Source organism: Dermacentor andersoni, chromosome 2 (genome assembly GCF_023375885.2).
Source record: "Dermacentor andersoni chromosome 2, qqDerAnde1_hic_scaffold, whole genome shotgun sequence".
NCBI lineage: Eukaryota > Metazoa > Arthropoda > Arachnida > Ixodida > Ixodidae > Dermacentor > Dermacentor andersoni.
This window is the reverse complement of record NC_092815.1, coordinates 133,658,204-133,682,713: the sequence shown is the minus strand read 5'-3', so window position 1 is coordinate 133,682,713 and position 24,510 is coordinate 133,658,204. Positions and strand designations below refer to the sequence as shown.

The 24,510-nt window shown below is 48.4% G+C and overlaps 1 protein-coding gene across 6 annotated transcripts in view; it reads right to left on the bottom strand.

The window, feature by feature from the left end:
- The window catches only part of Ptpmeg (protein tyrosine phosphatase Meg), a 320,358-nt gene that overhangs the window by 14,734 nt on the left and 281,114 nt on the right, over positions 1–24,510 (bottom strand). For 5 of the 6 annotated variants that reach the window (XM_055076238.1, XM_050187531.2, XM_050187532.3 and 2 more), the window contains 6 exons: positions 14,339–14,578; positions 10,418–10,481; positions 7,638–7,795; positions 5,899–5,989; positions 4,191–4,258; positions 2,196–2,279 (listed from right to left, as the gene is read on the bottom strand). In XM_055076238.1, the coding sequence (XP_054932213.1) occupies positions 2,196–2,279; positions 4,191–4,258; positions 5,899–5,989; positions 7,638–7,795; positions 10,418–10,481; positions 14,339–14,578 (705 nt within the window). The remainder of the gene's footprint in view (positions 1–2,195; positions 2,280–4,190; positions 4,259–5,898; positions 5,990–7,637; positions 7,796–10,417; positions 10,482–14,338; positions 14,579–24,510) is intronic. The other variant, XM_055076239.2, reaches the window with a different exon arrangement.

Here is a 24,510-nt window from a genome sequence, read left to right as displayed (position 1 = left end):
ACCACATGTGGTGTTGCACCCAAATGCAAGTTAAAGAGTCACGAATAACTGAAGTAGCACCATCTCCACCTCTTTGTCTTTTCCTTCTATAAGTAGTGCAACCTAGTGTGTCCACACAAGATCTCCTGCTGGGAGTACCATCCCATCATCCGTTGAGAGCTCAGAGCTATGCATATACATGTACCGCTATGTCAACCATTCTTTCTTGCGCTCTGCGCTTCTGCACATTTAATATGATATAAGCCTGGCCTTTCATCGTTGTGTCTCACAGAACATGAACTGCCTTTTTAACTTTCCATCCGCTATTATCCTGTCGTGGTAAGGTGCTCAGTGCTCTGCTTTTGGTGAGGCAGTCATGGTGTGCCTTGCAACCACTGCACCGTGCTGGCCTGCACACTATTGCAGAATTCTACGTCTTCAGTACTTACTTCAATATAAGTTATCACTTCTCATGTTTCGCTTCATTTATCTTGACATACATACGGATGTCCTTTCTTTGTGTCGTATCGTTAATGCATACAACACTAGATTTTCTGAACGGAATAACCTCCTTTTACCCAAAGTCACATCAAATTATGAAAAATTGACCGAGATTCAGTGGTATAAGTGTTTGGAATGCAATTCTTACAGACATTAAGATTACTGCTTCTTTGTATTCCTTTAAATGAAAATTGAAATATGGATGCGTGTCTTGTAGTGCTTTTTGTGATAATTTCTGCAATGTATAAATTTATTTATCTTGGTATTTATATCGATTTTAAGCAAATACTTTCGTGTTGTACTGTTATAGATTCATGATTTATACAAACTTGACATTGTCTTTATGCCTCTGTTAGCTTATTATAATGCAATCATCTTTTTTATGAGCATAGTTCTTTATTTCATCTTGTGAATTTGTATGTATATAACATTCTGCTGTTTATATAAACAGGAGGTTCACCTGACGGTTCTACTTTAGGATCGCCTAATGTACTGTTGAAAATGCATGCTTGTTTTTCTTTTGCACTACAAATAAACTTCAATTTGAAATGTCATGCTAAACAACAAGTGCAAAAAATATGTGGACATTCAACCCACTGTTTGCTGTTACGTGGTTGCAGCCATCAATTAAACGCACAATGGAGGAGGTGATGAAGGTCATCACTTTTAGCTGTTCTAGGGACCCTACAGAGGCCCTGAAACCCTTTTCTAACTAACCATCGAATGGCCTGAGTTTTAAAGGATGTCATCTCACGAACCTCACGTCACAAGAATTTTGCAAGTCCTTCAACTATTAGTGGAGTTATCACACCGATACTTAACTTTTTCTCTCTTTTCGTCTCCGCCAGCATGCTGGAAGCTACACAGTGGAGAAGCCGAAAGGGCAAAGCCCCAGCCAAAAGCCAAGCGTCGTGGTGGTGAAATAACTCGTCGCGGCACCCCGTGGTGGCGGCGGCAGACTATACCATGCAGCACGCCGCTGCCATCTCAGAGACCACGTGCAATTGACGCATCTACGCGCAGTACACAGATGAAGTGATAGTACTGTCTTTCTGAGATTGCAGAGATATATATTTTTCATTTACTTAATACAAGCTTAGCATTACCGAGAATGCTCTCACGATCACGAACTCGGCCAGCAATGCTCGTGGGCCAGCTGCTGTCTGTTGACGACGCTGCAAGATGGCATTGCAGAAGCTAGGGCAAGCAATTTTTTGCTGTTTTTGAAATGAGACTTTTAATTCCTTGCTGCGTGTAGAGCAGTAATATTTGTCTCACATGTTCACAGCAGTCTGTACAACAGATTGCCATCGTTTCTTCACTATGTTCAAAAAGTGTTTTAGGGCTCCTTTAATGCAAGTTCAACCACTGGTACAATGTTTGCTGAACAAATGCACATGTCTGTATTCACCTATTTATAACAACATAAAAGACCTCATTAAATATAGCAATTTCACATACTTCTATAATATTGCAGTACCCAAATGCTCTTGTTATGACTTGCACATGTAAAGCAACTCAAGAGAGAGACTGTAGTGGATACGAATACAGTCTTCTCTCAAGCAGTACCCAAACGCTTTTGTTACGACTTGCAGAAGTAAAGTAACTCAAGAGAGAGAGACTGTAGATACAAATATAGTTCTGTGTCAACTAGTGCTTAAATGACACAGCAAGCAATCTGTAATGACTAGCTATACGAAGAAGTCAGTGCTCACCTCCCAAAAATCTATCGTGGTGTTGGGCAAAGGACCTTGTGTGGCTATGTACCTATTTACAATGCCCGACGTGGGGATGTTCATCTGTCCGGAAAAGAGAAAGGAAACACACATTACAATGCGATACACAAGAGCAACTTTTTGAAAAGCAGCCAAATGTGGTGACTAGCACCTTTTGTAACACCATTTGGACAAGATTATCTCCTGTAAAAATATAGCTGCAGTCTGTCTGCCTTCATTAAAATTCAGTGCTGGATCAGAAGCGTACTCAATCTCTTGCAAACACCAAGAATTCAATACATTACATGCATATTGGACCTACTTTTAAGACATCTATGTCCTAGGCATAAGTCAATATGGTTAGATTTATAAATGCCAGAACAACTATACTTACTGATTATTAACGACACTTCCAGTCCAAACGCTACCGTGATGCTTTGCAATAAGTGGTATTTCCCAGTTGTCAACAAGTTTAGCTATCACACTGCTGTTACATTTGCATATTAAAGATAACTTACTATGCAGATTTCTTCCTCGCAGATTCTTAAATTTCAAGTTAGTTACCAATCATAAACGTACTGAGTTAGCATTAAATGCCAATTTTCTAGCCAATGTCACTATGAAACAATGACATCCACTTTTGTTGAGGTACCTATAATGAAATCTCCTATTTTCACTATGTTAACATTATCCTTGCATATATTCCATCTTGAGTTTAAATATATTTTCCCTGCAAAACCACATTTTACTGCATTTTGTGATGTCTTGTTTGCTTGTAAAAATGGTGTAACACTCTTTTTCACTGCAGTGAACGTCTTGCAATGTTCAGGCACAACGTGCATGCTCTTATTTGCGCCTTTTTACATATGTTTTTTTAACATTATTACTATTGATCGAGGGTCCCAATGCAGCCTATAAACTTAAGATTTTCAACTGTATGTGATATGTAACCAGTTACCTTAACTTGAGTGGATAACAAACTAACTGAAACCAGATGGTGCTTTTGCAAACTTCGCAACTATAAAAAAATACTAGTATATCGTTCTTACAGAGACATAACAGCTACATGTGAGCACGATCAATAAATGTGTCCCTCAAATGGCTGTAAACACCAAGGTTGTTAAGAACAGCTAAGCATTTCCACATAAAAAGTGATGTTTTAGCGTGCTGCAACAGCGATGAGTTAAGATATCTGGAGATACATATTTTTCTTCAGATTAACCATCCATGTTCATATTGAAGTTCCCAAACTCTTTTTGTAACGACCTTGCTCTAGCCTGAACATTATGGCTCATGTCAACTTAGGCAAATTTCAGTAAGGCATTTATGCAATTTGGAATAATGCCGCTGATACCAAATATTGGCGACTGACTTTTAGTGACTATGAGTAAATTACTTCCAGTGAGACGTATGAAGTACCACCTCTTTGGAGAGCCACTGAATAAACTAAGCAAGACACTTGGCATAATTGCGGTCTCATCAGAGGCTTGATGAAACAACACTTTAAAACAAATGGTTGATGATGCTAGCTTGAGGTGATGCTAGCTGGTGCCTGCCAGCTATCAGCGACATCATGGATTCTGGCAATGTGTGCTCAGCACTGTTTGATAGTACGTCTATTCATGTCGGTTTGAATGCAATAATAATCAGGCCTAACAAACCCTGAAAGGGCTTGAGTCGCAAAATGCAACCAGCTGCAGAATAGTCGAAAGCGAGCAAGGATTCAACATAACACTGTTAATAGAATTATTCCAGTAAGAAAATGCCAGGAAATTCACAACACCAAGTTGGTGTCATCGGCACCATGACATATGCAGAGAAATGAGGAAACATTGGCCTTCGTTATCTCCATGAATAACCAATCTTTAACCAACTTCCTCTCATGAAACAAAAGCAAAGTATTGATGGAGTAGTGTATCAGTGTCAACTGATTTAATGTTTACCTTTAGCATTCCTTTAACAATGCTTCGAAACAAAACATGCTTAAGCACTTACATTTACATAACTAGCATTTATATAGTCCCCAGATGTGCCTTCCTGAAGGATGACTCGAGTGACATCATCTGAAAAACATAAAGAGATTCCATTCAGCAAAGAACTCTTGCTTCAGACAGTTGGTCAGACTTACAGGTATAAGTGTCATGGCATAAAAAGGCAACGAAAAAGAAACACACACTGACAAAGTGGGTGTCAGTCCTGCGAATGTCTTTTTCTTTTCATTTTTTTCTTGTCTTCTCTTTTTTTTTCTTCATAACACAATACTTATACCACTTTCATTGAAGCACAGCATTCATGCATTCATCAGCCATAGCACACTGAGGACAAGTTAAGAAGAAAAAAAAAAGAAAACATGTGAAAATGAAATAATGGCAAGGTATTAAAAATTTTCTGGCCTAACTTATATTTGAAGAGTTATCCCAAGCATAAAATGCTGTATGCAGTATAAATGCAGCATAAATGCAGTATAGATGTTCTGCTGCAGGAGGGGCATGTGCCTTGTCCACACCACTGAAAATGGCACACAGCTGCAGTTGCAGATTAAATGCAGCTAATGCACTCATCTTTTTGACAAGCTGGCCACACATGGTAAAACCACAAGCCTATTGCAGCTTCCAAAATCTGGCACAGTGCACCGCATGATGGTTTTAAAGCTCATGCAGTAATTGTCATGTGTGCACACGCTTTGCCTTGACAGCTCAGGCACGGCATCCAAGTGCCCCTAGGATTGATCATCTCTCGCTCTCTATGTATGAGAGCTCTCTTTAAAAAAACAAAAAGTTCTTTTTTTTTTATATCTTGCACAAGCCACTTCACGTGTAGCTTATAACAACACTGGCATGAAAGTGCATCATGACTTGTGTTAAATGCAGCACAAAGCACATTCAAAAATTTTAAAGGTTGCCTGTGGCAGATAGCACAACTGCAGCTCATGAGCTGGTCTACTCGAAGAGGCAGAATTACTTGCACAAACAATTGAAATACATAATCGACTAATTAACAAAGATTCACTAATGAAGTCTTGAACTAACTATGTTATGGCCCACATTGAAATTTACAAATTCTAGCTGTGGAGCTCGCGTGGTGGGTCCACTTGAATCGAATTCCACCAGTTTTGAGATATTAATTCCCAAACTTTGCGGAGGAATTCATTGGTGTTCCAGTTACTTTTGTGCTTCAATACATAAAACAAAATTTTGCTGAGGAAGTAACTGGAATGCCAGTGGATTTCTCCGCTAAGTTTGGGAATGAATTTCTCGAAGCTGGTGTCATCCTGAGAATTCCAAGTGGACCCACCATGCGAGCTCCACAGCTAGAATTTGTAAATTGCAATATGGGCTGTAATGTAATTAGCTTAGAACTTAATTGGTTATTTTTGTTAATTAGTCAATTGTGCATTTCAATTGTTTGTGCAAATAATGTCTGCCTCTTCGAGTAGACCAGCTTGTGGGCTAGAATTGCGCTATCTGTTACAGGCAACCTTTAAAAATGTTTGAAAGTGTTTGCTGAAACGCCTGGTATACACTACAGAGAGCTTCAGTTTGTTGAGAAGGCAAGAAGCATTTGATCACTCACTCAAAACTACCACAAAAACAAATTGAACAGTTCAGTTGACCAGTTCTCACAAAACTTCATGTATAAGCGTGGTGCACAATGTCAAGCTAAAGAAAGAAAAAGAGAAGAGATTATGTGTTTTTACACTCACATGGGGAGATATCTCTGTATCGGTTTTTAGACAGGTTGGCAGGCAGCCTGGCACATTTCATAGTATAGTCTGCCTTCTTGCGGTACAGTTGCTGCAGAGAGAGAGGGAGAAAAAGACAGTATTAAAGTGAATACAGCAGCAGAAGATATGACAAAATGTAAGCAGGTGTACTTAGGTTGAAAAGCATTTTATTGAAATACATTATATATTGCTATGTACAACTGGAGAACAGAATTAGAAGTTGCATCTGATCACTTATTACTACCAGCCACTGCTCTTCCACAATTCCCAAACAGTATCTAAAGTTTGAATTCCATCACATTGACACTCACAGGTACATTATGTGCGTTTAAATAGGTAATACATTTGCAGTCTCACTGCGTGGTGACCTGAACCGGCACAATGTACAACTGGGTCATGGTTCATTTAAAATTTTGAGGACAGATTGAAAAATACACTCGAAGACCTCTAAGGCCGTATCCAGATGTTTTTTAATGTCATTATGCATTTAATCAAGTAGCTTTGCAAACATTTTCAATGCACTAGGGTACCATTTTCCGAAGCATTGTGTTTAGGGGACAACTTTTTCCAGAAAGCATAGCCAAAACCATCTCAAGGGAGTTTTTGCACATAGGTTCCTTCAATTGCTGGCCAATGCTCACAATCTTTTCCTGGCTTCCTCTACATCATTTTCTTCAGTCTGATGGCCTTCACAATATATAACTGATGCCACCAGTGCTTCCTAAGTGTTGGCTTCATATGAAGTCTCATAGCTATCAGGCGGTTGTGCACAATTAGGAGAAACACATTATCAGCACTCAACTACTCATAGGTGCTCAATGCAAATGAAACAACTGCTCCCTCTCCCCTACTCTACTGCGCATGCTTGTCGAGCACCCTGCCACTTCCAGCACCCAGTATGCAGCAAGGTACACCCTTTCTAAAACTACTGCCTGCATGCTACCTGGTTCATTCTGAGTGCTGCTCACATAATTATTGTGTATTCAGAAAGTGCCATCAACAACAAGAATTAATTCAGTGCCTCGATGGTTCGAGTTGTCGACTAACTCGCCCTCATGCTGCAACCTGCTAGTCTCCTTGTAAGCTCAGATGGTATAGCGATTGCCCTGGAAAGGTACCGCTCCATGATTCGATCCCCCGGACCAGCATTTCTCTTCAACTGCAAACACTTCTCTCTGAAAAACCTGTGTCGGTTTCTTTTGTAGCTATGTGTTACAATAGGGTGGATGACCAATTTTTCCCTTTTAACAAGAAGAATGGGACTATTGTGATAGTTAAAAATCTGCATCTTGACTGCACGGGCACACTCTGCCTTAGTGTAATAGAAAGGTCTAAATTAATTCTCACCACATGTGGTTCTTCAATGCACACCAATATCTGAGTAAACATTCTGCTTTTAATTTTTCTCCTTTCCCCTCATTCTCACCTCGTTCTTGTGATGCAGCTACAAACTGTATTCTCGGCCTTGTGCTCAGAGGCCACAGATGCTGTGGCCACAGATGCTGTGGCTGTGACCTTTGACAGTTTAAGCAAGTCCGAAAGAAAAAGCACAGAAACTTGTGTTTGATACATATTTTGTGAAAGATAATCGCTTCTCGGAGCACTTGATCCGACTGGAAGCTCTTCAATCAGAGAAGCATTAACAAGAACGAATAGAAAGAAAGGAAAAGAGGGTTTGGGTGAAATAGAAGGAAATGTGCAGGTGTGCTTGCCCTTACCTCAAACTGGGCGATGGTGGCGCCGCTCTCAAGACCCTCGGCCAAGAGCAGCATCGACTCGGCCAGCGCTCCTCCGCCGGCTCGGTTGCCCCGGCCCGCCACTGCAGAGTCCGGAATGTACTGAAAGTCGGGCTCCTCGATCTGCTCGCCTGCGGGTACTGGGAGGCGCCCAGGGGGACGAGAAAGGCAACAGGGAGGGAGAAGCGCAGGAAGGGTAGGGGAGGAGGTGCGCACGTAAAGGGAAAAGCGACGCACATGGGGACGACAGAAAAGGACGAGGCCAGGGTTGGTGGGAGAAAAGGGGGGCGGGGGGGGGGGGGAAGAAAGACGTCGACGACACAATTAATTGGGAGCTCGTCGGCGCTCGGAATTCCTCCAAATACAATGCAGAATCGAGCGAAACAGCGTCAATAATATGCAACGCGGTGCGCGAAACAGAGGCGACAAAGAAGGGAGTGCAGATTGCTGCTAGAAAAGCGGCGGACGGAGGAGTCAGCTGCAATTAATGGTCCGGTCGCCACTTTCCGATTGGGTGCTGCTCCCCCTCCCCCCCTTTCAGAAGTATTTTTTTGTGGGAGTGACGCGCCGTGCGGCGTATTCTTTTGCTTCGAGAGAACCCTGTGCTACTTGGCGCTTCTTTACGTGATCTCGATACGGTTCAATTAAAATTTATTATTAAAGCATGATGCAGAGATGCATCCCGAGTAGCGAGACGTCGTTGGAACAACGCCGGTGCAACTTACGCCGCGCTCCCCGCAGACATAAGCTATCGCTTGTTTCTTATTTTTTTTTTCCAGCAGTGTACACACCATGACAATAGCTGTCCGTTGTGCACGCTTCCCTATACAAGGCCGCGGTGCTGTCTATACGAAATCTGTTTACAAACTTTAAAGGACGCGCAGCGAAATCACTCACAATTTCGTCTATCCCGCCCCCCTCCCCCCTTCTTCATCTATCCGAACTTTTTGGGGACAGCGCAAGACCTCGGTTTAAGTCCCTGATGCGCGCAGAGATCACAGAAGCCGCTGTTGTGGCTCATAACCCTGCCCCGATCGATAGGCTTCCACACCGACCGCGGTGAAAGCACCGTGTGGCCCGACTCAGCAGCAGACGCGAGCACGCGGGCGAGAGGCAGCCGTCACCGTAACAGCCGCTCGTAAAGCGTGCTTCTCCGCACGGAGGGTACCGTCGAGGAGAAGCCCAACCCACGCGCGCACACGCGTGCGGCCTTGGGTCGGCGAAATCACTTCCGCGTCCGTCGCCGTTACTCGAGAGCGCTACGCTTCCGAGACTCTTCGCCCGCGCAGGCGCATGTGAAAAAAAAAATATTCTATGAAGTTAAAATGAGAGAAGAAAAGAGAAAGGAGAGAACTTTGCCGCGAAGCCGCCATCAGTCACGTCCGGAATAGCAATGAAAAAGCGCAGTCGCAAAAGAAGGCACCGGCAACGCAGCGCGTTTTCGCTTTCGGCAGAGGTTACAGCCTGGCAAATATAATTTACATAAAGAAGTTTCGATGAATATGTCAGCTCTGCGATAAGTTAGAAAAATTGGTATACGAACTCAAGGTCGCGTGAAAACATCGCCAGAATGCTGGAAACACAACTAAGCAGGACACGAAAACATCCATAAAAAGGGTTCCACCTATCTTTCTTTGTTATTGCGTGCGCGCGCAAGCGCGCATGTGTGCGTGTTTCAAAAAATAGCGTTGCTCGTTTCAACGAAGCTTGAACAAAGCAACGTTTGAACCGCCACTGAAGGACTACTGACACGCGGGCCTTCCGAATTTTGTTTTTCTGCTCCGAGCAATAACTATAAACAACGTAATCAAGGCACTATACGCGACTTCTTGCTTCGCGCTTTTAATTTCAGGATGTACTTGTTTAAATTACGAAAGGCAGGGACAGTGCCTTCACGTCGCAGGTTATCACGTTGCACCGTGAACAGCAGACGTGCAAGGCACGCGTAAACGCTGTGCGCGGAGAGCTTAACCAATATAAGAGCTACTTGAATATCTTGACAAAGCCGGCTAAAGAGCGTTGAGCCATTCCATGTAACCGGCGTACCTGTTGTTATCTTCTGCCTCACTGCAAACTTCGAATTCTAGAAGCGATAGGTGCCGTTGACAGGTAGCACCGTTGATCAGAGGATAGGACGGGGTGATCCACGCTCGAATCAACAGAGCGGATTCAACGAGTGGTTGGTTTTTCTGGCCTGGGTACGTAGAAAATGTGGGGGCCCAGCCAGAATATTTTCCCTTGCTTCTCTGTGCGTGGCTGCGGCCCATATCGATAGCTGCTGAACTATCGTGTCGATAGTTCACATGCCCATAGTTCCTGAACGTATCGAAAGCGTATCTAAGTCACGGAGAGGGTTCAAGTCCCGTTAATGTGTATACATTGCGGGGAGCTGTAGTTCGCACGGCCTCATGACATAACAGTGTAACCTAAAGGACCCTGCGCTGTACAATAAATATAAGCTGCACCAGCCCAACGGTAATCAGTACCACACTTTACACCACGACAACAACCAATACAAGAAAGGGGGGCGTCACACGCGCACCGTTTGCATCGTCTTGGTAGCTCCTTTCGTATTGATGACCTTTAACTAATTCTCCCAACACACTGCCACTTTCGGCCGCCCTGTGGTAAAGCTTTAGATTCCTACGGGACACCAAATCACACACACACACACATACAAACAAAAGGAAAATAAATAAGAGAAAGGAGTCCCTGAAAGAGCATGTGGCAAAATTAAGAGGCCAGCTCCTCGGAGTTCTCACCTTGTGCCTTGACGGTGAGCACGAGCTCTCCATTGTCCTTGGGCGCCCGGATGAGCTTGACCACCTGCGAGAGCCAGAGGGCCAGGCCGGGCCTCAGTCGTCGCACGTACAGCACACACAGCCAGCGCGGCACGCAGCAGCCGCCCGCCGCGGCACCCGACGTGGCGGCGGGCGACGGAGGCACACGGCGGCTCCACGACGCCAGCACCGAGGCGACGCTGGCACGAGCGCAGTTCATGCCGCCGCCGGTCGCACGGAGGAGCCGCGGCCAAACGCCCGGACGACGGCGGAGTCGCAGCTCGGCATGGCCGCTCCGACGCGGCAGCGGCCGCCGCGCGGCCCGAACCGAGGAGCACGCGCGCGCATCGCCGTCAACAGCTGTGCGAGGGGCCGCGGTCGCCCACGCGCGTAGGTCGGTCGGCGGGACGCCGGCGCGAGCGAGCCGCGGCGGACGCCGAAAACGAGCCCGATCCTCTCTCCGGCGGGACACTCGGCTGGTCGACCCGCGGGCTCTCGCGAGCGGACGTCGCTCGCAGTGCCTCTCGCGCTCTCCTCTCTCTCCCCCTCCCTCCCCCCTTTCGACGTTGCCGCCAAGCCCCTCGCGACAGTGCGCGCGCGTGGCGCCGTGTCTCTAAGCGCGACTCTATTTCCTGCGGGTCGGGTTGGAGGTCGGCGGTTCCGCTCCCTAACGAGCGCAAACAAGGGCGCTGCCGCAACCACCACCAACGCGCTGCGCGTGCGAAGCGGTGGAGCCCGCGGCTGCAGCAGGACGAAGACGAAGCAAGAAGAAAAAAAAAAAAGGGCCCGCGAGGGAGCCCCCGGGGCGCTCGATAAGCGAACGGCGATGACCACACACGCAATACAAACCGCTGGAGGAAGGAGAAGGACGGGTGCGGAGGCGGGGACGGAGGTTACGCAATCCGGAGGCGCACGCGGAAGAACGGAGTCCCACAATGGTAAGGAAGGAAACGCGGCGTCGATACGCGGAAAAAAGGAGGCGATCGCAACTCGTCCCCCGAAGGTGGCGCCCACGCAAGGCGAGTATGTCCAGCGAAAATAACACCTGCACCGTGCAGGCTGTTCGCGTTAGCAGTGCCGTTAGGAAAGTATCCTTATGTATATTTTTATCTGCGTTACTCTTTTTTTTTTTCAAGCCAAATGCAGCAGCTCGTGTGGAACGTTAACGATTTATGTCTAAAGAGCAATCCATAAACCTAGCAGAACGCACAGCCACGCAACACAAACGTAAACTCCACCTTTTTTTTTTTTTAGCCGACGAAGATAACTACACACTGACAAACGCGCGCAGCAAGCGCTGTCAAATCTTTCGAGGGCGCTTGGCGAAGCGCCTGGCACGCAAACGCGATCAGCGGGTGGTAATACAGGCCACTTTACTCTTTAGAACGATGCGCGGTCGGCCTTTACGGAGCACGGGACGCTGAGCGCTGACGGAAAAGACGGAATGAAAGTCTGCGACAAGCTCGGTCGCACACTCCATGGACATCGCCCGAGAGGGCCCAGCGTTTTGCGTCGAATTGTGATGGAAAAGAAACAAAGAAAGAAAGGAAGAAGGGCGTCGTTGCGGAGCCAGAATCGATGCCAGCGTGGGCCGGAGCAAGGAGGCCGAATCGATGGGCGGCCAGGTGATTCACCTGGGCGCCAACACTCGGGCGGCGCCACGCGAGTGCGAGAGAAGTGAGCGGGTCTCGCCGGCGGCGTTGACGGTTACCAGGGTCAACTTACCAAAGTGAACGAGACGGCCAAAACAAAAGAAAGGCTCAAACGCGTACAAACACACCTCCGCTGGGTTCATGGAGGTTACGGGTTACGGAACTCCACGACAATTTTCGCTTTCTTTTTAAAATGACCGGGCCAGAAAATTTTCATTGTGGCGGTACGTGACAATTGGTGGTCATTCTTCGGGGGCCGTTGAGAGTGCGTCGAAGTTGCATGCAGTGCTACTACTGATAACAGCATTGCGCGCTGACTCTCTCTCTCTCTCTCTCTCTCTGTGTGTGTGTGTGCGTGTGTGTGTGTGCGTGTGTGCGTGTGCGTGCGCGTGTGTGTGTGTGTGTGTGTGTGTGAGAGAAGACCATAGCCCCGCACGAAGGTGACCTCACTGCTGATATATAGAGAAAATAATTGTAGCTCGCATTCCGCCTAGCTCCCACCAAAACAAAGGCGAGCTCACGCCCGTAGCGAAAGACATAACTAGTGACGACTGGGAAGCTCCGCACTGCATGCGTTGGCAGCTTGCCCGGTTGCCCCTCAGCAGCCCTGAACACTATAAGTATACTGCTGTGAGACACAAACAGACCGAAGGACGTCGCTGTCAGCCCGCGCAGACCAAGTCATAGCTATTGCAGGCGTGCGGGTGGCAGTGAAAAGAGCTCCGAGTATAGCTGTACAGCTCGCGTCAGATCTAACCGAAACACGCAGCTCACCGTTCTCGTGCGTGGCCTTATTCCTTCACAGATGAACGGACAAAGCTGACAGCTGCGAGTCGCAGGGAAGCAGGTATACGGAAGAGCAACCCAGACGACGCATCGAGGACCACAACGTGTACTACGAGACTGTAGAACTTCTAATGGCAGTGTTCGCACCAACTATTCTAAATCCGGCATCAATTCCTACAGTGTATACCACCAGATAATGTTCTATAGTACTGCTGCCACCGTTACGTCAAGTTGACTTTCTCGCTGGGCTAGTTTGGTACGGATGTAAGGAACACGCAACGTCGCGCGAGTTCGGACACACCGCATAAAATCAAAGGAGCTCGTCCTCATCCTTTATATCCTAATTGATGCGACTGAATTCAAGCCATATGTGCCTTTGCTACCGCTAACGTCGACTCCACGGCACGCGTTGCAGCGCACGGCGGCAAGTACTGCTGCCGTCACTCAAGGGGCGACGGGCCAGCACACGTAAAGCCGGAGAAACTATTATAAAGGCGCAATTTTCTCAATTTTTACAGGTATGCGGCGCTTTTACCGTAAATAACGGCAACAACATGCGGAGGCTCGCATGCTTTGACTATTCTTTTATCAGGCTTGGAACTAGCATCGCGTCATGAAAATTTGCTGCCCGACAATACGCATTATAACTTCGGCGTTAGGGCGTAGTGTTGAGCAACATACGGCGGCTGGTTCTGCCGTTATATGCGAACTGTTTTGCTCCTTCATACGCTACACTGACAGCACACACTTTGGGTGTCAACTTTACGCCTCATATTAGCCGCCTCTTGTAAGCACTGCAGACTGTCTCAATTCCACAAAACCTATTCATATCCTGCAGCTTCACCTCGATTTGATATCCTACCATTCTACATTCACGCATCGACCACAGTAATAACATCAACATTAACATGTGTAGTACAACGCCTTCCTTGCACTTATTTATTCCCAGAGCTTCGAATAAATGGAATCACCTTCACGGATCAATGACTTCGACGAAATCGTTTTCAATTGCGCATTACTAATTAACGTTATATAACTTGGAATTTATTCTTGCTACTGTACTCCTCACTACCCCACTCCGTAATGCTTTCGGACATGGACTTCTTTCAAGCCTCAAAAGTATCATAATGAATTCATGCTATTACTATATAGCGCTGAGTTTCCCAGTGACCATAAAAAACGTGACAATGCGCACACACTGTCACCGCGTTCGGAGAGTACAAAAAGAAAAAAAAAAGACGTACCGTCTCTGTCATAGTTTTCACTTCTGCTGCTGCGGTTGATGGAGCATTCTCGTTGGTGCGCCTCGAACGCACAAGCTTGACTCATCTCCCTTCCAAAGCGTTAAGACGTCTGCTCCTTACACAACCCGCGTCCGTTAAAAGCTAAGCCGCTACGGACACGTGTAAGCAGCGTTCGGGTCAACTCTGACGGCAACTGCAGACGAAAGGCAAAGCTTACACACCTGATCGTGCGACAGGCCGGCCACGTCCCGGCCGTTGATGAGCAGCAGCTGGTCGCCCTCGCGCAGCCGCGGCGAGCACGTGTCGGCGGGCGTGTGCGGCACCACCCGGGACACCAAGATGGGCAGGCTCTGGTCGGCGCCCCCCTTCACGTTGAAGCCGAACCGGCCCTCGGCGTCGGGACGCATGCACACGCGCACCGGCGGGGGCCCGACGTCGTCCGCGCCGGCCGAGCCGTTCGCCTGCACGACAGACAACCGCGTGGTCAAGCAAAGGGCCCGCGTCGTCTGGAACTCTGGCGCTCCGTGCGGGCTGCTAACGATCGTAACGGTGGGTGCTACATACACACGTCTGCCTCAACCTTCGTGCTTGTGGCTTCAAACGTTCTTGTGGTGTCACTCATAACGTCTTTACTGTGACATCCAGAATGCCGCGGGAAAAAAGAAAACGAATCACACTCGAGAGCACAGCGTGAGCGTCACGCGGTGTGGAAATGGAGGTAGGGACGTCGCATCATCGAAAGTATACGCAGGAAAAGTCCTTCCATGTGGTGTCACCGAATACAAGGTGGTGATCAGATACATTTGGGCGGCAGAGATAGTGTTTCGAAAAAAAAAAAAGGAAAGAAGGGAAAGGTTACTCTCTTCGTCACAATTAATTGGCTAACAGGTAGCTAGATGTGTCAAGGAAGGTTCACTCAAACAGAATAAGATTAGCAATGAAACACGGCACTTTCAAACCACCTCATCCTTCGAACAGTACAGCGCACGTGCTTCCGTCGATGATTGTCACGATCGAAAGCAAAATGCTCCCTGTCAATATCCGGAGATTCAACACCCTCGAACAATCCCACGTATCGAGTTTCACGTATACGGGGTGTACAATAATAATAATAATAATAATAATAATAATAATAATAATAATAATAATAATAATAATAATAATAATAATAATAATCTATACAATAAGCCAAGAAATGCACGGAGCTTACAGAAAGGGGCTCCTCACGCGCGCATCAGCCAACAGTGGAAGGGAATCCAGACGCCTTTCACCCGCGGTAATCACAACAAACAAGACTGCGACAGCTCGCAAACGCGCGCACGCAAAAAGAGGCCTCATTTCCTAACCACAGATACACACACACACAAAGACAGTTCACGCAACGAATGCTCGTGCTGGAGCATTCGTTGCTTCGGGATCCACGCGCTCGAAGTGGCGACGCCTCGTCGCGAGGGGGGATTACCGAGAGACACGGCCATTCTGGTTTCGGCAAAACAGGAAGTTCGCTGAGCCAATGCGCGCGCGCACGCGCGTGAAAGGCGATAAATTACCGCGCGAACCGACCAAACAAGGGCTCGCAGGCAGACTCCTTCTCAGGAAGCCCATTCTCTACACCTTCCCGGAGTCCTTCGACCAAAGTTCTCTCACGTATACGACAGCGTCTGGTGTATACACGCAGCAAAGGAAGGAAAGAAAGAACCGAAATAAACGAATAAAAGAAAGGAATGGGGGGCCCGGGGCCTTAAACGACCATTGTGTTCGCGATCGCTAGTACGTAATACGCAAAGCAGTCGTCGAGAACGGTTGCGAAAACAGCCTAATGTGACCGAAAGTGTATGTGCTCGCCGCGCGGCCGTTTTCTTTCTTTTTCGGGGATGATGTATGTTTACGAGCGGTACACGATTATGAGGAACGAGAAAAACGCACAATCGAGACGCGGAACAAAAGCGGAGCTTCGGCGTAGCGCGGACGCAGCTCACCGATTCGGGAGCCTGGAAGCGAGCGCGAGAGTTCCGACTAACGGTCGCGGCCGCGAGCAGCTATGGGTTCCGGCCACCAACCTTTCACACGACGTCCTCCTCTCTCACGGCGCGCACAATCGAGTTAATAGTTCATACGCGCCTGGCTTAGGCAGAAAAAAAAAATTAAAAGAAGACGGCGCGCGAAAGAAAACGAAGACGGGAAGATCACGAGATCGCGAAACGTTTTTTCTTTCTCTCCCCCCCCCCCCCCCCACCCCTCACACACACACGTGGCGAGGAACGAAACATTCCCGTAAAGAAAGGCACGACTCAATACCGAAATTTCCGCGCGCTCGCTTTCTTCGCTGCACTTAGTCTAAAGGGAGGCAGGCAACTGTAGCGGCTGACGCGCAATTTCGACGAGTGCGTTCACAGTGTAGGTCTATAAAAAAAAAAAGGAAAAAATAAAATAAAACAAGAGCTGCGACAAAAAAAAAAAAAAAAAAAACATTCTAAGTGTGTTCCGGTGTCGTTCCTGCTAACGTCATCTTAGACTGACAGATGCGTAAGTGCGCGCAAGAAATAAATAAATAAATAAAGCAGCTCTCGCAACAATCAGTGTTGACAGAGAAAGCGCGAGAGCTTTGTAGACCGAACTCCTTTCGTTCTAATGGCGTCTTCTAGCAGACCTATAACAGAAACGCCGGGAACTGTTCACAAAAGCGTTCTAGCGAGGAATCGCGTAAGCGCGCGCGCTTTAGAGAGAAAGCCTTTTTCAACAGTTCTGAGTATTCCTGTTCGCGCCCTCTGGAAAACGCCATATAAGACGACTCGCACTCTGCAATTCCTCCCCCCCCCCCCCACCCCTGTCCCTACAGCACGTCCTCACTCGGCAAACGCAAACAGACGCGTCTTCCGTTCAAACGGAGACCAAAAGCTGACGTTCCAGCGCTATGGGCGGAAGAGAAACCGTCCATGAGCCAAAGTAACCGGCATAAAAAAAAAAAAAAATGAAAAGCGGGGGGGGGGGGGGGGTTCCCCAGAGAAAACGGGCTATTTACGGCGCACGCCATAACATCCCTCTCGTACTGCGGGCACGAAGAACGCCATACACCCGCCGAAGAGGAAAACAGCGATTAACGAAGCTCCCGCGAACCGCGGCTAAACGGGGAAATTAGATGAGGAGGAAAAGCGTTGCACGAAAAGGCTTCTCATCTGTGCAGGGGGGGGGGACGAAAAGAAAAGGGGTGGAGGAGAGGGGGGGGGGGAGAATGAAAGACGTCCCGTGCTGCTTCTGCGCGCACTTCAGGAAGCGCAAAGGGGGGCATTCACCACGGCGCGCAGTCTGTCATCGCGTAAAGCGGACTCAAGAGAGAATGGGAAAAAGAAGGGCGCTTCGCCAGAGCAATGTCTGTGTGCGTCCGATGACGAAGAGATGGCGATGATGCCAACAGAGGACAGAGGGGAAGAAGCCTAATATAGGAACGTGCAGGTGTAGAATCAAATAGAGCACACCCGGTCATTAACTCTGGGGTGCCTCTTCGATCCTCGTTCATCTCGTAAAGAGTACGACGGGCGCGTTATTATTGGTTATAGAGGATCAAGTTGACAAAAACAGAATTTGTTTAATGGGAAAATACCGAGGGCTCCGAAATTAAAACGGGAATATTCGAGTCAACGTATCGGTAACCCGAAGTAAACTGCGGTTCCGTGGTGCCGCGAGATTGGCGTGCTGCCGTTTAGCGATGCTGACGTGATGTGCGTGGATTCGCAGTTCAACAGGTCACGTGGCTATACCGCGCGTTCGCGACGGTAAGGTGGCAATGGTCGCGATTTCGTCTACAATAACACTGCGATGCTAATGAGAGCTAGCAATTTAGGCAAGCGAACAGAGCGCATAAGGGAATTGTGTGCGCGTCCCTGCAACGTACTAGAACACCGCTGGAAGCGGCATGGAATACTGAAATCCGAGACCCTCAATTGGCGATGGGATGCTATGGCGAATACTGCGAACTTTTCGTGCTGGCATTACTTCAACGGCAAGTTACACATACAGAAGGTCGAAGCAACGTCCAAAAAAAAAAAAAAAAAGACAAATGCATATTTAAGAACCAAACAGGAAGTGGTGTACAAAAGAGGAAGGTCGAAATAAACTTTGTGTTGGGCTGGTGACAAAGTGTAGTGATCATGACGTTCCGTACCAAGATACCAACACACGTCGACAGTGATATTTCCCACCCGCCGTGGTTGCTCAGTGGCTATGGTGTTGGGCTGCTGAGCACGAGGTCGCGGGATCGAATCCCGGCCACGGCGGCCGCATTTCGATGGGGGCGAAATGCGAAAACACTCGTGTGCTTAGATTTAGGTGCACGCTAAATAACCCCAGGTGGTCGAAATTTCCGGAGTCCTCCACTACGGCGTGCCTCATAATCAGAAAGTGGTTTTGGCACGTAAAACCCCATAATTGAATTTGAATTGAATTGTGATATTTCCCTCCTTTTCTGAATTTCCAGCAGCCAGTTTTCGACTAGCGTCTTCATAAGTCTCATCGCAGGTCGTGCCAGAATCCGGCGATAAGCACACTTATTTCGACAAGTCAGATGGCTTGCTCGGAAAACTAACCGGGAGGCTTGGCGACTATCTACAAAGAGCGACGGCTAGAATAAGCGCATCCTACTTCAACTCAAAATGTGCTATCTGAGTTGCAGTTAATTGAAGACGAAGTAAACGCCCAAAGCACGAGGACGCTCGTCAAGGGTCGTTTAAAGCCACGCTTAGTCTCTTCACTGATTGGCTTACGCCCACTCACTCAACAGTATTTATCACGTTTACGACGCACGCAAGAAAGCGCGTGCGCAATCCGGCGCGAAGGGGACAAAACACACACACACACGGCTACTTCGTCCGTAAAGCAAGCGCCCACGCGATTCTATTCTTCGAATTGCCACGGAAGCACATCCGGCGCGGGATCGTTAAAATTTAAACACGCAATGAAAGAAACGGGAAGAAGGGCGGCGGCACTAAGAGGCTTAACGCTGTGCTCTTCTCAGCGAAAGAAGCAGCAACCGACGTGGGTGCAGAAAAGTCTACCACGTGTTCCAACGAGAAGACCAGAAGCTGCAGACAGTATGGCGCGGGCAGCAGTCGAAGAGGATGACACGCGCAAGGGACACAGGAGTACCGGGCAGAGAGAGGTCTCTATATAGACACTTCTCTCGCATAGAGGAACACCCACTGCGCTCCGTATCATAAGCACCACGCAGTGTGATGAAAGCTAGGGTTCACATCCGGTCAGCAGTCCGAAAATTAGAGTCGGCCATTTACTCGCCAAGGTCTTGGCTCAGTAGCTTTGGCGTTCTGCAGCTTGAGCGAGTTCGACTCTTTGTCCGCAGCTACCGGATCCCGATGTGTACATAATGCAAGTACGCTCGCTTGTGTGTATCGACTACGGTGTACCTTAAGTAAGCTACGGCGGTGCAAAGTCCCTTATAGTCCTCGTCTTTGTCTGGGACATTTCAATCAATCAATCAATCAATCAATCAATCAATCAATCAATCAATCAATCAATCAATCAATCAATCAATCAATCAATCAATCAATCAATCCGTTGCGCAGAGTCGATCAGGGCTCTTGAGCACAGGCGCACATGCAACCAGTATCGCAACGTTAGATGACCATTTGTATCATAAACGCTGTTCTTTTTGAGTACAAAGTTAATGCACCCGACCCTGTCAAAATTAAACACCTGCAAGAAATAAAAGGGGACGCGTGGAGTTACAAGAAAATAACTTTGGTACAAAACAAAACCGTTTTAAAGCTCATTAAACGGGAGCTGGAGCGAAGGAACTGAACTGCTATGCCAGGACAAACTGACACGTAGCGGTGTAATGCTGCTGCTATCGCTGGGTACATATAAAATATGGACGTTTCTATATAGATGATCTATACAAGCACAAATCACGCCAGGCCACCACGCCAGTGCTGCGACCATCGGCGATGGTTCGAAGTGACACAGCAAGCAATCTGGTAGTTATTTTTGCGACCGAACAACTATACATGGGCCGTTCAAACTTTCTTCGCCATACCAGCGAAGCAGTGGCAGCGATATTGAATATTAGCGCGAAACCCATGTGCGTGCCGTATACGATTAGCCGTAGTACTATATACAGTAACAAGGCAACTTACTAGTTTTCCATCAGGTTTTCAACGGCCAACGATACAGTCCGATGCATCGCCCCACGGATCGAATGATTTCGACGCTCGAGTGCGACGGAACTAAGGACTGCAGTGTACAAAGAAAAATAGAAAGATAGCAAGTGGGCAAGCTTCGAAAATCGTTCCATCAAGCAAGCCGTCAGCGCGGGCACACCGCTACACACCGCGGTACATGTATCGCTTCCAGATCAGGCAGTCGAAAGAAATGCACAGTGCGTATACGTACTGACATCTTGCAGTAACAATGCAGGGCCTCTGATTGAGTGCCTGTTCGTTCGTGCCCCGCGCTCCTCCGCTTGTCTTCCCGAGTAGCGCGTGTGCCGAGAGGCGATCCCGATGCCCGCCCTTCACACGACGGCAGCTCCAGCTTGCACACGCCTACACGCATAGCGATTCGGGCTCACGTAAGGACACTCGGCGGCTATAGCATTCCTCGCGTGTTCACAATCACTGGGTCGTCGCTTTCATCCCGCCTCAGATTATCTCGAAGAAACGCTATCGCTGTGCAAAACTACGCGATAGCTAAGGTATACCTCGTCCTTCGTTCGGCCGTGCGCTTCGGCAAAACACCGCGCAACCATGGAAGCCCGCGGTAGTCGAAATTGGCGAGCTTCGATCCCTCGCGATTCCACGTGCGGGCAAGGCTGTGGGACGGCATGTGCTCGCGATGAAGGTGGCCTGTACATCGTTCCACCAGGTTGCGCAAAGCGTGGAACAGTGCGTCTACTATGTGAGAGTCTATAGCGCGTTCGCGGAATTACGTGGATCGCTTTGGAGATAAAGAGATATATGAGAGAGAACGGATGGAAGAACAGACAGAGCGACGTGCGATAGCGATCGGTTCTGGGAAATACGACGACCAAGGTCCGGTCACTTTGAGAAACGGCGACGACTTCCAATGCTATAGTCGAGGGCCCCCAAGCCTGCGCTGGGGTATAGATAGCGTTTGTTCACCCATGTATGGTGCACGAGATGCGACCCCGCGGTGTAGAAGGCATCTGGTGTTACGTCTCAACACCACCAAGGGTGTTAAATGAACGTTTGCCACGTGTCAAACCAACGCACCTCCTATCCAGACGTCAACGCGGCGTGGACGACTATCATTACCCACCCCACCATTACCTGGAAACCGGAGAAAAGAATGAACGGGAGGGAACCACGACAACGAATGGATAGGCGCAGTTAATTAGACGAGTCAAATCACCACCCATCCCTCGGTACTTATCCAGCCGTCAAGAAAGCGTGTAAGCCAGCTGTTGCAGGGTTCCACGAAAAGACCTCAGCCCGTCCTTGACCTGGCAGACTGAGTGATGAACATGGTGGGCAACGACGAACGAACTAGGTGTCACCAGACGATTTCTTTCCACAGATTCCAAACCAGCTTCTTGGAGGCGGAGTTACTGCGAGTTATGGTGAACATAGGCGTGGTATCGCAACGGAGTCGACGATGGTGATTTGCTGCTGAACAGTCTTCACATTCCCTAGTCGACTCACCTAGGGAAGACAACGGGATTAAAAGCAGATGCTTTTCGAGAGTGAGGACAAAGGGTCCTGCGCCACCCTAGCCGCAACACCGGGTTGAGCACTCGTAAAGAGCGGCCACTAATAAACGGCACCACCAGCCTCCACCCCGTATCTGCGCCTTATACGGCGTGGGTCCTATTCATACTGCTCCAATCAAAACTTTACTTCATTCATCTCTGGGGTTCTGGTGAACGGAAAACTACACGACCGGACACGCGATAAATCCAGCAGTGAAAGTGCCAACACAACAACACCCGCCGCGACAGCTCAGTGGCCATACTGCTGCTGAGCATGAGGTCGCAAGTTCGAATCCCGGAAACAGAAGGCACGCTTACAACGGGGGCGATGTGCGAAAACGCTCGCATACTACCCTATATTTCGGTGCACATTAAAGGTCCCCTCACCAGGTCTGGCCATTTTGAGCTGACAAGCGCAGAGCATACAATGCGCGATAACGATTGTATCCGCAAAGTATTACATAGCTACGCGCCGCGGAAAGATGACATTTCAAACCGAACGCCGTTTTCCCTTTTACATGCGGCCGCCGCGCGTGCTAGTGCACGTGCTAGTGCGCCTACGTACACGTGTTCGCGCTGTGACGTCGCTCGTGGTGATATGTGACCTCGAGAATTATTCAAGCCAACATCTGTTATTTGTGTAACATGTTGCTTGAGTAGACGAATAAAAGCTTAGAGAAGTAATAAAACACACAAACCGAATGTCTGCATGTTTTTGTTTTACTTCGCACAGCAGCAAGAGAGATGTACTTCCGTTTCGTCTGCCTGATCCCACGTCGTGCGGTCGCGCGCGCAAACACCGAAACTACGTCATTTTCTACTGTGCTCCCAGCGCGGGATCATGCTCTGTGATCCACTTGTGTCTGCCTCAGTATTCCTGTAGCACTGACTTATACCGCTGGTCAGGTGTCCTCGTGCACAGCGCGCAAAACCGTGTGCGGCGCGAAAAGAGACAATCGCAACAGCTCGCAAGCGACGCCGTCAGCGGAAGTGCGTCGCGCCGCAAAAAAGCGAGGAGAAAAAAAAATCGCGCGATGTGTGCAGCACGCGATTTTCGAGCTCCGGTGCGGGAAAACGCAGGGAAGCAAATTCGCTTGCGGAGGCTAGACGGGGCAAGCGAAGAGAGCGTCTATGTTTGCGGTGAAGCTCGCCTCCTGAAGTCATGGGTTCGCGACACTGAAATATTTCTATCTAGGCTATTAATGAGCCAATTTGACAATCTTTTTTTTTTTTTTTTTGCGGCAGAGCGCTCTCTAGAGGGCACGTAACACATTCCAGCGTATAACCAAAATTTGCTGTGGTGAGGGGCCCTTTAAAGAACCCCACGGTGGACGGAACTAATCCGGAACCGCTCCGCTATACGGCGCCCCTCATATTCCCACTGCGCTGTTTCGCGGAACGTTAAATGTAAATATTCAAGAACATAAGCGCGCGCCACAACAAAGTTTTGCCCCGGGGCGGCGGCAACAATATTGGCGTGGAAAGTTTTTTTTTTTTAAATAAACGTTTTGGTATATATAAAACCACTCTAGGTGGGCCCTCTCGCCAATTTTTTTTTTTATTAAACGTAGTGTATTAACAAACAGTTCGTGCGACGCATCAATAAAAGGCGACCTCGGCGCACGCCCCCGGGACGTACGGCTGAGAGAGAGAGAGAGAGAGAGAGAGAGAGAGAGAGAGAGAGAGAGAGAGAGAGAGAGACAGATTAGTCTGCCAACGCACAACTTACGGGCCGCGCAGACCACTTTATCGTTCACCGTTTCTGCTGCCGTTAGGTCGGAACACGATCTAACAGACGACTGCGTGTTCACTAATGGAACACCAGTGCCGCATAGCCATATAGCCGAGGCTGCACGAAAAGATAAACAAAATGACGCTATTAGCACGGCCGAATTATCCCGAAAGAAACGGTCTTCCTCTATAAACCCGCATAGAGGTTGCGGCTATATATATACACATTATACATATTGCCGTGCATACAGGTAGAACGGACCTGAAACACCAACCGCGTATGCAGTGCGGTCGCCCCAGACATAGAAAAATAAGCAGCAGCAGCAAGAAAACCACTCAGCCGCGACCGCCAGGACGCGTGCAGATGCGCGTGCACGCCCACTTTATGGCGCTACCCACCCCGATCTCCCAGTGAAAAAAGAAAAAGGAATTTGAAGCCGCGGGAAAAGAGGCACACAGGTAGACGGGGCAGTTGCGACCGCAAGAAAATAAAAATAAATAATAAGGTCGCGGAAAAACGCGCACGCGCTGGTCTATACCAGAGCCGCGTGCCATCTCGAGCGCCGGGCCCGCTATACGCGCGCAGGCAGCGCCGAAATGCGTGCGCGCGGCTCCGCTCGCTGCAACCGCATGCCCATTACTATAACACGCCCAAGAAGACCTAGAACGCGACGAAAGACGAAAAAAATGAAGAAGAAGAGCAAGCTGCTCTCATCCTCGTCGAAGTGACACGACTCGATTTGACACGCCCGCGCCGTTCCCGCCGGCTTCGCGCGCTGCCCTAGCTCGCCGCGGCCGAGCGAAGACTGGCTCGCCGCCGTGACGCCAATCACCACGGTAAGGAAAAAATACACACGAAACAAAAAGGAACGACGCGTTTGATGTTTCCTTCGTGGTTTCTTTGAGAGAGAGAAATGCGTACGAAGAAAAAGGAGAAAAGCGCCG